General features: G+C 54.2%; 5 protein-coding genes across 5 annotated transcripts; 4 read left to right on the forward strand and 1 right to left on the reverse strand.

Moving 5' to 3' along the window:
- Nucleotides 1-1,753: 1,753 nt before the first annotated feature.
- Nucleotides 1,754-2,965, forward strand: J4E92_007731 (uncharacterized protein; the record flags this gene model as incomplete). The annotated part of the gene is made up of 1 exon (XM_051499094.1): nucleotides 1,754-2,965. One exon carries the CDS (start codon nucleotides 1,754-1,756, stop codon nucleotides 2,963-2,965), a length of 1,212 nt encoding a protein of 403 aa, XP_051350829.1.
- A 712-nt stretch (nucleotides 2,966-3,677) lies between these two features.
- J4E92_007732 (uncharacterized protein) lies at nucleotides 3,678-4,799 on the forward strand (the record flags this gene model as incomplete). Its single annotated transcript, XM_051499095.1, has 1 exon — nucleotides 3,678-4,799. The coding sequence occupies one exon, from the start codon at nucleotides 3,678-3,680 to the stop codon at nucleotides 4,797-4,799; it is 1,122 nt and encodes a 373-aa protein (XP_051350830.1).
- Nucleotides 4,800-6,115: 1,316 nt separating this feature from the next.
- Nucleotides 6,116-8,404, reverse strand: J4E92_007733 (uncharacterized protein; the record flags this gene model as incomplete). Its single annotated transcript, XM_051499096.1, has 1 exon — nucleotides 6,116-8,404. One exon carries the CDS (start codon nucleotides 8,402-8,404, stop codon nucleotides 6,116-6,118), a length of 2,289 nt encoding a protein of 762 aa, XP_051350831.1.
- An 831-nt stretch (nucleotides 8,405-9,235) lies between these two features.
- On the forward strand, nucleotides 9,236-12,766 carry J4E92_007734 (uncharacterized protein; the record flags this gene model as incomplete). The annotated part of the gene is made up of 2 exons (XM_051499097.1): nucleotides 9,236-9,360; nucleotides 9,415-12,766. The coding sequence occupies 2 exons, from the start codon at nucleotides 9,236-9,238 to the stop codon at nucleotides 12,764-12,766; spliced, it is 3,477 nt and encodes a 1,158-aa protein (XP_051350832.1).
- A 595-nt stretch (nucleotides 12,767-13,361) lies between these two features.
- Nucleotides 13,362-14,216, forward strand: J4E92_007735 (uncharacterized protein; the record flags this gene model as incomplete). The annotated part of the gene is made up of 2 exons (XM_051499098.1): nucleotides 13,362-13,366; nucleotides 13,439-14,216. 2 exons carry the CDS (start codon nucleotides 13,362-13,364, stop codon nucleotides 14,214-14,216), a joined length of 783 nt encoding a protein of 260 aa, XP_051350833.1.
- Between the last annotated feature and the right edge of the window lie 422 nt (nucleotides 14,217-14,638).

The following is a 14,638-nucleotide window of genomic DNA, read 5'->3' on the forward strand; positions in this document are numbered from 1 at the left end:
ACTTAAGAAATTTTTTCTAATATTACTACTTTTATTTAGACTTTATCTCTAAATTCTATTAAAAATACTACTAAGAATACTATTATAATAAATCTTATATCTATTAATAGTAATATTATTTTTATTATTTATAATAGTTCTAAAACTCTAGCGCAAAGCTAGCTAGATCTCTAGTATTTAGTAGCTAACTTCTTACTTACGCCTTCTAAAATAGCTATACTTATAGTAGTCTAGTAGTATCTTTTTAGGTGTACTAGTATATAGAGTAAGTATAGTAAGTAGTGTATTATACTAATGTCTATAGGTAACACCTACTTAGAGACGTAGATAATATAGGCTAAGATTTAAGTAATTAGAGGCTTAATACTAAGGTTAGTGTTACTTACACCTCTACTATTATAGGTAGAAGAGATGTATATTAGAATGTTAGCTCTTCTTGTACCTAGTATAAAGAAGAAGTGTATTTAGCTGTAGACTAGAGTTTAGTTAAAATTAGAACGTTGCTAAAAAGATAAGTAGACAGCTAGTGTTAGAATAGTAGAACTTAGTCTAATTTAATGTTACTAGTTAGACTAGCAGCTAAATAACCTATATTAAATAAGACGTTTTGCTTAGATATTTAGTTTACTTTTTGCGTTTTTTGCTCTCTTAGAAGACCTTAACACTATTATTAAGAAACATCGACATACGTTGCAGTACTCGTTTATAGTTAGCTATGTTGAACCTCTAATAGAACTAAGAAGAAAAAGCTAATGCCTACTAATCTAATGTAGCAGGTACTGCAATTAATACTAGCATTGCTATGCCTAGGTATGTACTGTAAGTGTTCTTTCTAGATTAAAAGGGCATACCTCGGACAGAGCGTGCTATTTGTTAATAACGTAACGAACTACAGCAACATGTGCAGTGCCACAAGCTTTATGTAGTTATGAGGATAACATGAGCATTGATTACGTGCTTTCAAAGCCGAATGAATGCGATGCTCGGAATCACTACACAACGGCAAAGACCCACCTTCCTTGACAACTATCACTCTCCACAAACCAACGATCCCTTCTCGACAGCTCGTTAAAAACATCTCTCAATAAACACTCGGCCCTGCTGTCTATCAAACCTATCAAATCTCGCGACGCTAACCCAACACAGCCTAATCCCACCACCAGATCGCCAGGGTCCACACGTGCAAACGCAATCCATGAGGCGACTCGGAAGGCCCAGACGTCCGTTTCCCACAGCATCGGGCACCCGTCTCATGACCATCACGGTATTAGGCAGCTAAACCTTGCGACACGATATGTAGCTTCTTCTTCGCCATGGGGGGCGGTTTGCCTTTTTGCTTCTTCTTATCCATACACTTTGTGACGATATGACGAGTTCGACGAGTTCGACGAGCGAGACCAGACGAGAGCTGGCCTCACCAACCCAACCACAACCACTCTACCCCGCCCGATCAACACCATCGCCCACGCGACGATCACCCCGCCACCTCCTCACCAAGCTGTATACTTCACACGTACTTTCGACGTGGAATGCGCGCACTTTTGAATTCGGCGCTGTGATCTTTCTAGCCAAAATCTTCCCTGGAACGCTTTTCTTCGCATCATGCTATGCGCTTTTCCGGTCGCTTGCTGCTGCAGTCCTCGGATCATGGATTGGAGGGCTAGTTGACCGGAGAGATAGACTATGGGTTGTGCGCCAGAGTATTGTGTGGCAAAGAGTTAGTGTTGCGGGGAGCTGTGCGATTTTGGTAGCGATGCTGGGTTTGGGTGGAGAAGAGAAGGATATTGGGATGGTAACCTACGGACTATTCCTCATCAGCGTGGTGCTGGCATGCATCGAGAAACTCGCTTTCGTCGCCAACACCGTATCTGTGGAGCGCGACTGGATCGTCGTCATAGCTGAGAGTCTATCTGTCGACCGACAAGAGCTGAACAGCGCCATGCGCAGGATAGACCTCATTTGCAAGCTCATCGCGCCTGTCGGTATCGGGCTCGTAGACGGATACTCGACCAAACTCGCCATCTGGGCCGTCTTCGCACAAAACGCAATAAGCGTGTTAGTAGAATACTTCGCCATCGCGAATGTATATGCCGCGGTACCGGAATTAAGTATCGGAAAGGGCGTCGTGACGAAACAAGCGTCTGAAACGGACATTGCTACGGAACTGCAACAGCGAGCCTCGTCGCCTAACCAGGATACCGTACCAAATACCACTACGCGACGCTCCACCATCACCAAAACCATAATCGCACACCTCGCGCCGTACCGCGAATACATCACCAACCCCGCCTTCCTGGCCTCCTTCTCCCTCTCCCTCCTCTACCTCACCGTCCTCTCCTTCGCCTCGCAAATGACGACCTACCTCCTCACCCTCGGCTTTACCAGCACGCACGTCTCCGTCATGCGCCTCGTATCCGTCGTCCTCGAATTATCCGCCACCATCGCAGCGCCGTGGCTGATGAACAAAATCGGCGCCGTACGAGCAGGTCTCTGGTTCATCAACGAACAACTCCTCGCCATCGCCCTGGCAATCGGCCTATTCCACGTCTTCCCCACAACCACAGCACCGATGCTAGCCGGCGGCGCCCTCGTAATCGGCGTATGTCTCTCCCGCCTCGGCCTCTGGGGCTTCGATCTCAGCGTCCAATACCTCGTTCAAGAAGACGCGCCACCTGCCTCCCGAGGCTCTTTCTCCGCTATCGAAATGTCGTTACAGAACCTGTTCGAACTGCTCTCTTTTGCGACGACGATGATCTGGTACAAGCCGCAGGACTTCTTCATACCGATATACATCTCTGCGGGCGCGATTGCGTCGAGCGCGGCGTGTTTTGCGGGCTTTGTAAGGCAGAAGAGGGGGCATTTGTTGCATACGGATCGGTGCTTGAAGAGGATGGGCAAGGGGAAGAGGATGTATCAGGTTTTGCCTACGATTGAGGAGGAGGATGTGGAGATGGAGGGTAGGTGAGAGGGGACATTATATCCACGGCAAGACCGAGATGAATGAGAATGATGAAGTACCGTTGCAAAGCAACGCTTGAACAGTCTGTGAATCCATCCACGCAACGTGGGATTAATGTTGTGACGCAAGTTCAATATCGGTTGACGGAAAATTAATAATCTAACCTTGCACATGTAGGTCGCGCCAAAACGGGCAGTCACAACATGTGCCGCGCTCTATCGTCACGCCCAGCCTTGGGATCTTCCGCCGGCATCTCAATCACCCACGTGAAGGTCTTGGCTACTTTATCATGCCTGTGCGTATTTTCTCTAATATAGCGGCACTCATCTGCTGTTACTTACCGAGTGGTACCTTGGCGAGAATATCTAGTTACCGCGCGCCAATCGCCTACCTTAGGCAGGTAGTATTGTCCGGCATCGAATTGAACTTCGCGACTTCCAAGATTGTATCACACTCTAGGACTCTTGCCCCACCAACACATACCACCACTAACAGGGTCGTAAAGTGCAACTACTCTAACTGAAATCATGTACACATCAAGACGTCACAGGCCAGGAGGAGCTGGAATGGTATATGAGGCTGCTCCAGGTATTCCGTCGCTCATACACCTACCTGTTCTGGAGACCAGATAACCTAAGAGGCTCTTTACACAGTGAGCCTACAAAGCTCCACCATACCATAACCCGATATCTAGCAAACTCAGCAAACCACCTCCATAATGCATCTCCACTTCCCCCTCACCTCCGCCCTAGCCCTAGCCCTAGCAACAACCGCCCTCGCCCTGTCCCCCCACCTATCCACCCGCCAACAGCCCTTCAAAACAACACCCATATCCGACTTCTCCGAACCCTGGGCCTTCGCCTTCCTCCCCGACTCCCGCATCCTCGTCACAGAGCGAAAGGGCAACCTCCTCCTCGTCGACCCGGCCACGAAAGCAAAAGCCAGCATCACCGGCGTCCCCGCCGTCTCGTATGCCGGTCAAGGCGGTCTCCACGATGTTGCTTTGCATCCACAGTATGCGAATAACAGCATCGTGTATATCAGCTACGCCGAAAACGGTTCCGGTGGCGCAGGCTGCGCGGTCGCGCGCACCAAGCTGAGTCTGAGTGGTAGCAGCGGCGCACTCTCTGGTCTCGAAGTCATCTGGCGGCATTCCCAACGTGCCACAGGCGGCCTTCAATTTGCATGCCGTTTGAAATTCGGTCCTGCCGACGGTGCTTTATACATTTCCTCAGGCGAGATAAACCAAATGCACCCCGCCCAATCCATGACCTCCAACCTAGGAAAGATAATCCGTCTCTACGACAACGGGACCTCCTACGCCTCCAATCCATTCGCCTCTCAAGGCTCTATTCAATCCCAGATCTACACGCTCGGCCACCGCAATCCACTCGGTATCGATTTCGACGCGCAGGGTCGTTTGTGGGAAGTCGAGATGGGTCCGTTTGGAGGCGACGAACTGAATTTGATAGTGCCGGGAAGCAATTATGGATGGCCGGTTGTGTGTGAGGGACGGCATTACAATGGCACGTTGATACCGAAACATAGTACGAGGCCCGAGTTTGCGGCGCCGAGGGCGAGTTGGGTTCCTGTTATCTCGCCTGCTGGCCTGATTATGTACAAAGGTGACCTTTTTAAGGGGTGGAAGGGGAATGCTATCATTACCGGTCTTAGCGCACAAGGGCTTGTGAGGGTGGGTATTACGGGGGATGTGGCGAAGGAGGAGCAGAGGATTGGGATGGGGAAAAGGATGAGGGGGATTAGGGAGGATAAGGAGGGTGCGATTTGGGTTATTGAGGATGGGGCTGGGGGGAGGTTGTTGAAGCTTACGCCGAATTGAAAGATGGGATTGGGGAGAGGTGGGGGGTTTAGAATGCAGATGACGTTGACGAAGAGAAGATATCGAGCTTGGAGTCTTTCAAGGTTGCTTTCCTCGAGTCGAGGCTACCCATGAGATACCACCTGCAGTACTACAGCCGAGCTTCATCAGTGACGTGAACGCCATCATCTCTCTTCCATCTCCCTTTCCATCCATATGTCTGTAAACCCGAAGATACACACCACGGGACCACTGCACTAACATCCACCTCACCTCAATTCCTACCCCCTACCCACTCATCTACTGACCCCAACCACACTCCTTCTTGCACAACTTGCCATCAACATGAACACCCTGGCAGATGATCTCACACTGAGAAGTATGCTTGCAGCTCTGTTATTCACATTAGCACAGATCATTCGACATCCCTTTCCATGTTCCCTTTCCACTGTCCACCCTCACCCAAACCCCCACCCCCAATCCGCCCCTATGTATCAAACAGAAAAATTACTAACCTTAGCGCAATCAACATAAGCCTCACTGCAGCGCTTGCAGAACGTAGTAGCCATAGTGTGGACGTCCTGATCTTCGTCGTCAGCTCTGGGGTAGAGCAGGGATAAGGGATGTGGTAGGAAGGGTGGTGGACTTGCGTTGTCGGATGATAAAGCGGCGTTAACAACAGAGGCAATACCGACGGGAGCGTCGTCGCGGGGGATGACGCTGCCGAGGGTGATGGTGGAGAGAACCGCGAGGGCGAAGATGGCGGTACCGGGGTACTTCATGTTGTGTGGGAGTTGAGTTCGTTGGTTCGGTTGTTAGAGGAGTTTGTTTCTTGGATAAATTGTGAATTGTGTAGAGGGGTTGTCGAGGGAGGAGCAGGTGAGGTTGTTGTATAAGACTTGGAAGGAAGGAGCCGAGTACGTCGGGAAAGGTCCAGGCGCGGTGGCCATAATCTCCACCGGACCCCGTTTGCAAGGTGAGTGCAGGAGCGGCAGCCTGGAATATTGCGTAAGTGATTCGGGTGACGTGGTAAAAAAGGTGTATCATATTGATTGGCGCAAGCGCGTGAGGAAGTGACGATGGAAGACGCAGTGGGAAGTAAGTGACGAGGCAATCTACCAACAATAGAACTTGGAAGACACGATTTGTACACATGCTAGAAGAGGCATGTTGAAGCCCAATCTCAGTCTGATCTAATGAATTACAAGTAAATAACAGGAAATACTCTACAAAACACCAGTGTCTTATCCTTACCACTGCCGATACTCCAACGCCGCCCCATGCCATGCTATGCGAAAAGATTACTCAAACCAATAAGACAACACCAACACGTCTGACTACCTCCGCGGCGTAGGACTCCTCTCCTTCACATCCAGCGCCCGCATACGCTCAACATTCGTATCCACACCCGTATCCCCCCCACCCTCAATCGAAGGAACAACGTCTTGAACCATCGTTCTATCACCTTCGTCGTCGTCATACGCCTCCTCTTCATCATCCCCATACCTCCTCTCAACATACCCCTCGCCCTCCAAATAATCACCCCCCTCCACACTTTCGACAATCGAATCTTCCAAGCCCGTTTCATCGACATCCAAGCTCTCCCTCGACATGTAGCTCGCCTCAAGATCCTCGCCAATCTCCGATCCCTCGTCTTCACTCCTTATACTAGCCGCTTCGGTCTGATCGTCGTCGTCTTCATCTTCATCCTCGCTATCCGTAAAATCCTGAATATCAAGCGGTTGATCACGCCAATAATTAAAATCCGTATACGCCTCCCCACCCGCCGGAACAAGCAGCCCAACCGGCGGGAAAAAGTGATCTACAATCTCGCGCATGCTTGCGTAACCCGTTTTATAGCTGTTGAGCGACAAAACGTCCAGACTGACTTCGGCATTGGAGTTGATGGTGAAGATGCGGGTGGAAGGGATGTTGACACTGCGGTAGGACAGCGCGTCTGTGAAGCGGTTACCGAAACCAGCGTAGAAAGGCGTTTGGTGCGCGGGCTTATCGAAGAGCTGCATGATGTCGCGTAGACAAGCCATTTTGAAGACTTCGGGTTTGCGGAGGTAGATTTCGCGGCGGAGGGCCGCGATGGTGCGGTCGGGGGACATGATTACGGGGCCTTTGGGGAGGCGGTAGTTGTCTTGGACGACGCCGTTGAGGTACGCGCGTGTGGTGTCTGCTTGGCCGACGGAGCGACTTGTCAAGTAGAAGATGTTGTAGCCGTTGTTGACAATGTCGGTGTAGAGTTTGGCTACTCCTTGGTGTGTCCAGTCTCGGCCGATCATGTTGAGCACGTGGCCGAGGGCGTCGGACTTGGTGATTGTGCCGTCGATGTCGGAGATGACGATGGGCACGTCGTGCTTCCAGTAGAACATGTAGGCTTCGCATTTTGAGCGGTTTACGGTGAAGCTCATGGTGTTGGCGCCGGGCTTTAGGTTGAGCGCTCTGAGTTGCTCGCTGGTGAGGCGTAGTGTCTTTGCGTATGTCTTGTGCTCGGATTTCCTGGCTTCGGGTGAGTGTGGCGCCGAGGAACCCAGTGCACTGTCTGAGTCTCTGCGTAGGGGGAATTGGGCAGTGTCATCGCTACGTCCACTGTCGCTCTGGTAGCCGGGGTCTGACAGCGCATCGGTTGATTGAAGAGCGGACTCGTTCAGTACATTCATTGTCGTCTTTGCCATAGCCGCTGCCTTGGCCTCCTCGCTGCTGTAGATCCAGAGATTGCCGTTCTCGTCAGCGCCTATGAGCGCGCCAATGTCGTAGTCTCCTGCGAGCTCATCCGACAGAATGCGCCTGGCTATGACCTCGGCGCGCAACGCATCCTCTTCGCTGCTCTTGTACCCAGTCATGTCTAGTTCGAGGTCGCCAGTCTCGGTGACCTTGTTCGGGATGTTCGAGGTAAAGAGCTTCTTGGACAGCTTGATAGCGCGAGCAAGGGCTTCGGCGGAGGACACAGGCGGCGGACTCGCTGAGCGCGTTGACCTGTTCCAAGCCGTCGCATCCTCCTTGCTGATCTGCAGTGGTCCTCTCTCGGGCCCCTTGTCCTGTGATTCCTCTCCGTCGAATGTCTTGGCAAAGCCGTCCTTTACAGAAGGCACCGTCTCATCCGTGCTTGCCCTCTGCATATGGAAGCCCGACCAGTCCCCCGACTTGGGCCGTCCAAAGTCGGCCCCGGCATAGTCCGAGGCAGGCACCGACATGGACATGCGCCCTCTCCTCCTTGTAGCGCTGCCGTCCAGGTCGAAAGGCTCGGGCTCGTCGAAGGCGCGCTCCGAGGGCAGCTCTACGGGCTTCTGCTCGGGACTGGCGGCGGGCGATGCGATGGGCGACGTCTGCATCTCAGCGGGGATGGAGCGCGTCGTCTCGAAGACGAAGAAGGCCTCGCCGCCCTCGCCCAGCTTCATCGAGTAGTCCTGCAGCTCGCCATTGACGCGGAACTCGACCTTCTTGTCCGACGGGCGCAGTATCTGGTACTTGCCGAAGCGGACGTGGAAGGGCGAGCATGCCAGGCTGCCGTCCTCGTGCTCTACGACGATGGTGTCAATGGCGCCGCTGAGGGTGGCGGGGTTGATCGAGTTCCAGCCCTTGGACACGCTGCCCGTGATGGATCGCACGTAGTTCATGGTTGCTGTCTATGGGCGCAGCGCCTCTTGCGCAGATGATCTCGTTTGTATGGTTCGTAGCGAGCGTCGGGGATGTACGTCAGAAGTGTTTTACAGAGGGCGGGCGGATGGAAATGTGTCAGAGCGTGTTTGCATTCTTTCTTCACATGTCAGAGGGCTGCTTTCACCGAGGGAGGAGCGACCGGCCGAGCGTTGAGGGTCAAAGAAGGGATGTCAGGAGTGGAAGTACTTTTGCGCTGACGTGCCTAGGCAGTGGTGAGCTGTGCGGTCACCGAGCTCGCGGGCGCATCACGGGCCCGAGGACGTCAGGCCGAGATCAAGTGATGCGCTGAGCCGGAGTGCGGCAAGAATTTCCAGAATGGTACATCCAGAATGGTATCTGTTGCGAGGGACTTCGTGCATATTGCATGGGCTAAGGTGCAGAATCGAGATGCCATCTTCACATGCTGCAACGGAGCACGCACATTGGAGAACCGTTCGTGCTGATGATATGTTGGGCCAGCCACTGGCTCAACCACTGCTCCGTGTAGATTATGAGGATGTCACCTCTCATGACTCTGCTACCGGATAATAGTCAATGGAAGGTATCGCGATGGTATTCTCAACACACGCCTAACTCGACTTTTCGACAGCCACCCTGCCCCGCTAGCTGCTACTAGTAACTCTCGAAGATGAATGCGGAGGAGGTGCAGGAGTGGAGCAGCCAAGACGTCGAAATGGCCTGTAGCTTCGGCCATTTGCGGCGGTTGTGGCTGCACATGACGCCGCCAGGCACCGCGCAAACTTCACCCACCACGACAACCAGGTGGGAGACGCCTGACAGCTGTCGCCATGTTCTCGGAACCCTCACAGTCGCTGTACTGGCCGCCCGATGTCGCCCGCTACGACATGGAGGCCCTGCTGTTCTCGTCGTCGGGCTGGCTGCGCACGGCGTGCATCGTCTCGGCCCTCTTCTGGTAGGAATTGTATACAAGAAGAAATACACGCGCACCTACTCACCGCGCATGCAGGGTCGCCTTCCGCGCCTACCAGGTCCTCACGCAGCCCGTCGAGAAGCTGGTGCAGGTGCTCGGCCTCGAAGTCCCCGTCGCGCCCCTCGTCTCGCTCGCGGGCATCAAGGCCGACGGCGTGCTGCTGCACTGGAAGCCGCCCGACCAGCGCGCCTCGGTGCTCAAATACGTGATCCGCATCAACGGCATCGACATTGGCGACATCTCCCCGCAGGAATCCTCCATCACCATCGAGAACCTGCAGCCCGACCGCCACTACACCATCCGCATCGTCACCCTCAACTCGTCCAGCTTCCAGGCCCCGAGCGTACCCATCCGCCTGCGCACCCTGCCCGCGGACTCCGATGACTTCTACGGTCCCACCCCGCCCAAAGACGCGCCCCTCGCCAGCGACGACAATGACTACACCCCCACGCCCGTCATCCGCCCCAACAAGACCCTCGCCGATGTCGTCACCTCCGTCGCTGCCCCGCCCATGACCCGCGAACACAGCAACAGCACCTCCCGCATGCGGCGCCCCGACATCGGGCGGAAGATCTCGCCCGCATCGCAGATGCAGGACCAAGGAAGGACAGCTCAAGAGGCAGAAGGCCCAGACTCGATCCGGCAGTTGACAGAGAAATTGGACGGCCTCAGACGCGAGTTGGACGACATGGAGCGCCAGATCCAGGACGAGGACCAGGAGTTTGTCACGCAGAAGGCCATCTTGGTGGACAAGCGCGACGAGAAGAAGGCGGCATTGAAAGAAAAGGAAGATGCCAGTCGCGACCTGCGGAAAGAGGTGGCTAGTCTTGAGCGTCAGAACGCCGCGGCCCAGACTAGACGCGCTCAGCAGGAACGGGTGCTGCGTCAAAAGGAAGCCGAGCGCAAGAAGCTGAAGGACGATGTTGCCAAGTGGACTAGAGAGGCGGGCGAACTCCGCGACACTGCTGAGAAGATCAAGAAAGAGCAGACCGAGTACCAGACAGCCTCCGAGAAGCGCGTCCAGGACCTCAAAGACAAGTACGCCGACGAGACGCAGGCGAACAAGGTCTTGGAAGACGCCATCCGCGAGAAGGGTATCCACATCAAGGCTCTGGAAGAGGAGAGGCAGAAGCTGGAGGAAGGTCAAGAAGGCGCCGAAGCTACAGACGGCCCCGACAATGCAGAGAAGGAAGAGGACAACCGATGGAAGATGACTCTGGGTCTTTTGCAGCAGCAGTATGCTCAGGCTTGGGCGCTATACGCCGAGGCGGAGAGAGCGCATCAGGATGCCACGGGCAGATTGACCTACATGCAACAGCGTCGCCTGAGCCAGCCGCAACTCTTCTCAGGACCGCCGGTCCCAGAAATGGGGCCCGTCAGGAGGAACAGCCAGCGTGCGCGACCGCTAAGCATGCGCGAAGGGCTTCTGGCTCAAGCAACTGGTGGCTTTGTGCATACTTCATCAGCCCCGTTCAACAGCATCCCGACGACTTCATCACCTTCGTTTGCTACCGCCACGCCTTACTTCAACCCAGTCAACGGCATGGCATTGCCTCCGCCTCGGAATTACAGCACATCCTTCTCGCAGGCCGACTTCGAGAGCTTGACCGGCGGTGCGCCAATGAGTCCGACAGCCGGCGCATTGCTTCCAGCGGGACTGTTTGGGGATGATCTAGGCTTGACGGAGGATGAAGACGACGACCCAGGTCCACCCCAAGCACCGTCGCTGGATCCTTCACCTAATATGAGGAACGTCCTACCTGGTCTTGGAGCCCCTGGAACCATGAACCACACGCAAAACTCGAGTTCACCAGCTTCTCCACAGAGCGGCTCGCCTAGTGCTCTAGCAAGTCCCCGGGACAGTGCTGGCGAACTCAACTTTTATCCCAGCCATGACAACAACATGGACAACGACAGGCGCTCCATTCACTCAACATCCAGCTCCTTCCAGATCAATCCCCAAGCCAGTCGTTTTGGTGGGCTCTTTGGACTGAACCGAGCACGGGGTAAGACCTTCTCCGATGAGGGTCCAGCGCTGGGCTCCTTGAAACCGTCACAAAGTCAGTCACTACCCCGCCAGGACCATGGCATTGACGGTCTGGGTAACACTCGCCGCCGCGGTAGCCATTCTGAAGGCGCATGGTACGACACATTCATACGCACCAAGACTCAGCCGATTGAGTCGCTTAGTAGTCCAAAGCATGTGGCTACCCGCAAACGACCGTTCAACATGTTCAGCAGCGCAAAGGGAGGTGAAGACCCATGGCTACGTAATATCCTAGGCATGCAGAGGCCGGAGTCTCCGCGTCAGGGCTCTACAAATTCCGGAGAAGGCATGGCTCTGCCACGTCCATCGACCGAGAGCCAGACGCGCTTCGGCTGGAATGTGGATGCCTTCGGTGCTCGGGCTAGTCCTCTTGGAGTCGACTGGAGCGTCAACAACACCAACACCACTTCATGGTCACGGCTAGGGTCTCGTCGACCCTCGATGCAACACACGTCGAGCGCAAACCTGATCAACGACGACATCCACGATGATGTTCTGGACTTTCCTTCAAACACACGCTCGCCCACTCAAGCGCCAATTGGCACTCGCCCGCAGTCATCTGCTTCCCATATGCCAGCTCAACCCTCAACTTCATCCCTCCCACCCATCCCACCCACCCCTCCAAAGCAGCTCAACCCCGCAGCAGCAAGCTTCACCATGTTCCAACTCGGCAAGAAGAACGAAGAAGAAAAAGCCAAGCGCGCCGCCGAGAAAGAAGCCCGCCGAGCCGAAAAGGCAGAGAAGAAGGAAGAAAAGGAAAAGAAGGTCAAGGCCGACAAGGCGGAAAAGGCAGCGCGCAAAGACAAGCACGCCACACCCTCTGAAGCCGGCGACGCCAGAGACACAACTTCTCCTCATGATTCCCGCATGTCGCGAGACACGCCTTCTATTATCTCCACGGCCGATGCCTCAGAAGCTTCCCCCCGCGAGTCCCTCGAACGGAGCATTTCCCACACAGCCTCCGACGCTGCGGGTTCCATCGGCAAAGAGTCCTTCATGCAGAAACTCACTCGCAAGGGTAGCACCAACCAGTTCCTCACTTTCGGCAAAAAGAACGCGCTGTTTTCCAAGTCTGCCAAATCCGACGTACCAAGTACACCCGACGAACATGAGGAAGAGGGTTCAACGAGCGGGTTCTTCGGCCTGGGGAAGAGTACAGAGAGTGTGGGGAATAGTCCTCAGATTGGCACGCCGAAGAGTGGGACTGCTGGCGGTGTTTGGGGCAGTATTACCAAGAAGATTGGGAGGAAGGAGAAGGACAAGACGCCCAGTTTGCATGAGAGTGTTGCTAGTGAGGCGACGGGGGATGAGGATGATGTGGTGGGGTTGGGGGTTGTGTGAGGGGAGGGTGTAGTCTTGGATGGCATTGAGCATGTTGTAGTAATAAGCAAAACGTGTTGTTCTTTCCTGAACCTGTTGCATTGCTCCTGATTTGCGCAATGCGTTCGTCTGGCCTGAGTCTCCTTCACTTGTAGTTCGCTAGTGAGATTTCAGGGTGGGTGGGGGAGGCGGAGGGGAGGCGGAGGGGCGGAGGTGGGGTGGTGGTGGATGTCTGCTGTGTCGATGGGTTCATGTTGAGATTGCTTTAGGTTTTGTAGATCTCATGTGAGCCGATGTGTACGTAGTCTTTTACGGTAGGTGAATGTAAGTGTATGTGTGCGTGGATGACTTCAATAGATTTTTTGGTTATATATCAATCGTTTCAACTTATTTCTACATTAACGAGAATCTTCATGCACAATCTTCATCTTTGGAATTTGGTGTAGAAATAACAATCTTCCTCCTTCACTTGCGGTTCACTAGTGTGATGTTTCCCCGGATTCCACTTGAGCCGCATGCAGCTGCCAAGCCTTCGCGTCTGTCGCAACTTCAACGCGCGACCTTCACTTACCTACCGACATCACGCGCACCCACTACACCCACCACGCCACCCACCATGGCGTCACCCGCCGCAGAGACAATGCAAAATGGCATTTCAACGCCACCCGCGACGGCCAACGCACCCACACTCAGCCCACCAACCCAGTCGCAACCGCAGCAGTCGCAACCCTCAACCCAACCACAACCCCAATCCAACGGTGTCTCTACAGCCGCCCCCATGAACCCCGCCTTCCCACCAACATCTCTCTCCGACCCGGGCACCTCCAAACGCCCCCGCGACGCGCGCCTCATCCACCTCATCCTCGCCAACATGGGCGTGCACGCCTACACGGAGCGCGTCCCCCTCCAACTCCTCGACTTCGCCTATCGCTACACCTCGTCCATCCTCTCCGACGCCATATCCTACGAACCGCCCTTACCTACCACCTCCGGCAGCAAGAAACGCGGCGCGAATGCCGATGGCAGCGGTGAAGACGCCGTGAGTCTGAATGCGCTTAGGACAGCCGTGGGAGCAAGGGCCGCGGGCGCGTTTAATACGTCTCTGGGTAAAGAGTTTATGAGTGAGGTGGCGCAGGAGAGGAATCGTATTGCGTTGCCGAGGGTGGAGCGCGAGTTTGGGATTAGGTTGCCGCCCGAGAGGTATTGCTTCACGGGTGTGGGGTGGGGGGTTAAGGGGGCGTGGGAGGAGAGTGTTGAGGATGAGGGTGGGGATGAGGATATGGAGGTTGATGGCGAGGGTGCTGGGTTTGCTGGGGGGCCTGTGGGCACGGTGAATGGGACGACGGTAGGGAATGTGGCAGGGGAGACGGAGGCCAAGGATACGGATATGGGGGGTATGGAGGAAGATGAGGAGGTTGATGATGACGAGTTTGAGGAGGCTATGGGGATTGACCAGGAGAATAGTGGTTGAGCTGGAAGCTTGACTTGAGCGGGCAGCAGCAGCAGCAGCACAAAGGGTGACTGGTACGGCGTTTGGGTGGGACTTGAGCATTTGGTACGGCGTTATGGATTGGACTGGACTGCGAGGTATACCAGAGTTGGACAAAAAACTTTGAGCTTTTACTTTGCGCGCAAATGGGCTGCGCTGAGTTTGAAATTGCGGAAGAGAGTATTTACACGTTATAATACAATATACATCCATCCGCTCCATGATCCGTCTCCAACAAGTCCCCTCATCTCGACCCATAAACCCCACCCCTAGTAACGCCTCTATCATCCACCCTATTCTCCTCTTTCCTCCTCAACCCCGCCTCAGTAACCGTTTCTGCCTTCTTTCCCAGCGTCCGTCCACTCTCGTCTAGATTCCACCATTCTTTGTGTTTTTCCCGCGCA

This window comes from Alternaria infectoria (genome assembly GCF_024043175.1).
Source record: "Alternaria infectoria strain BMP 0036 chromosome Unknown scaffold_13, whole genome shotgun sequence".
Taxonomy (NCBI): domain Eukaryota; kingdom Fungi; phylum Ascomycota; class Dothideomycetes; order Pleosporales; family Pleosporaceae; genus Alternaria; species Alternaria infectoria.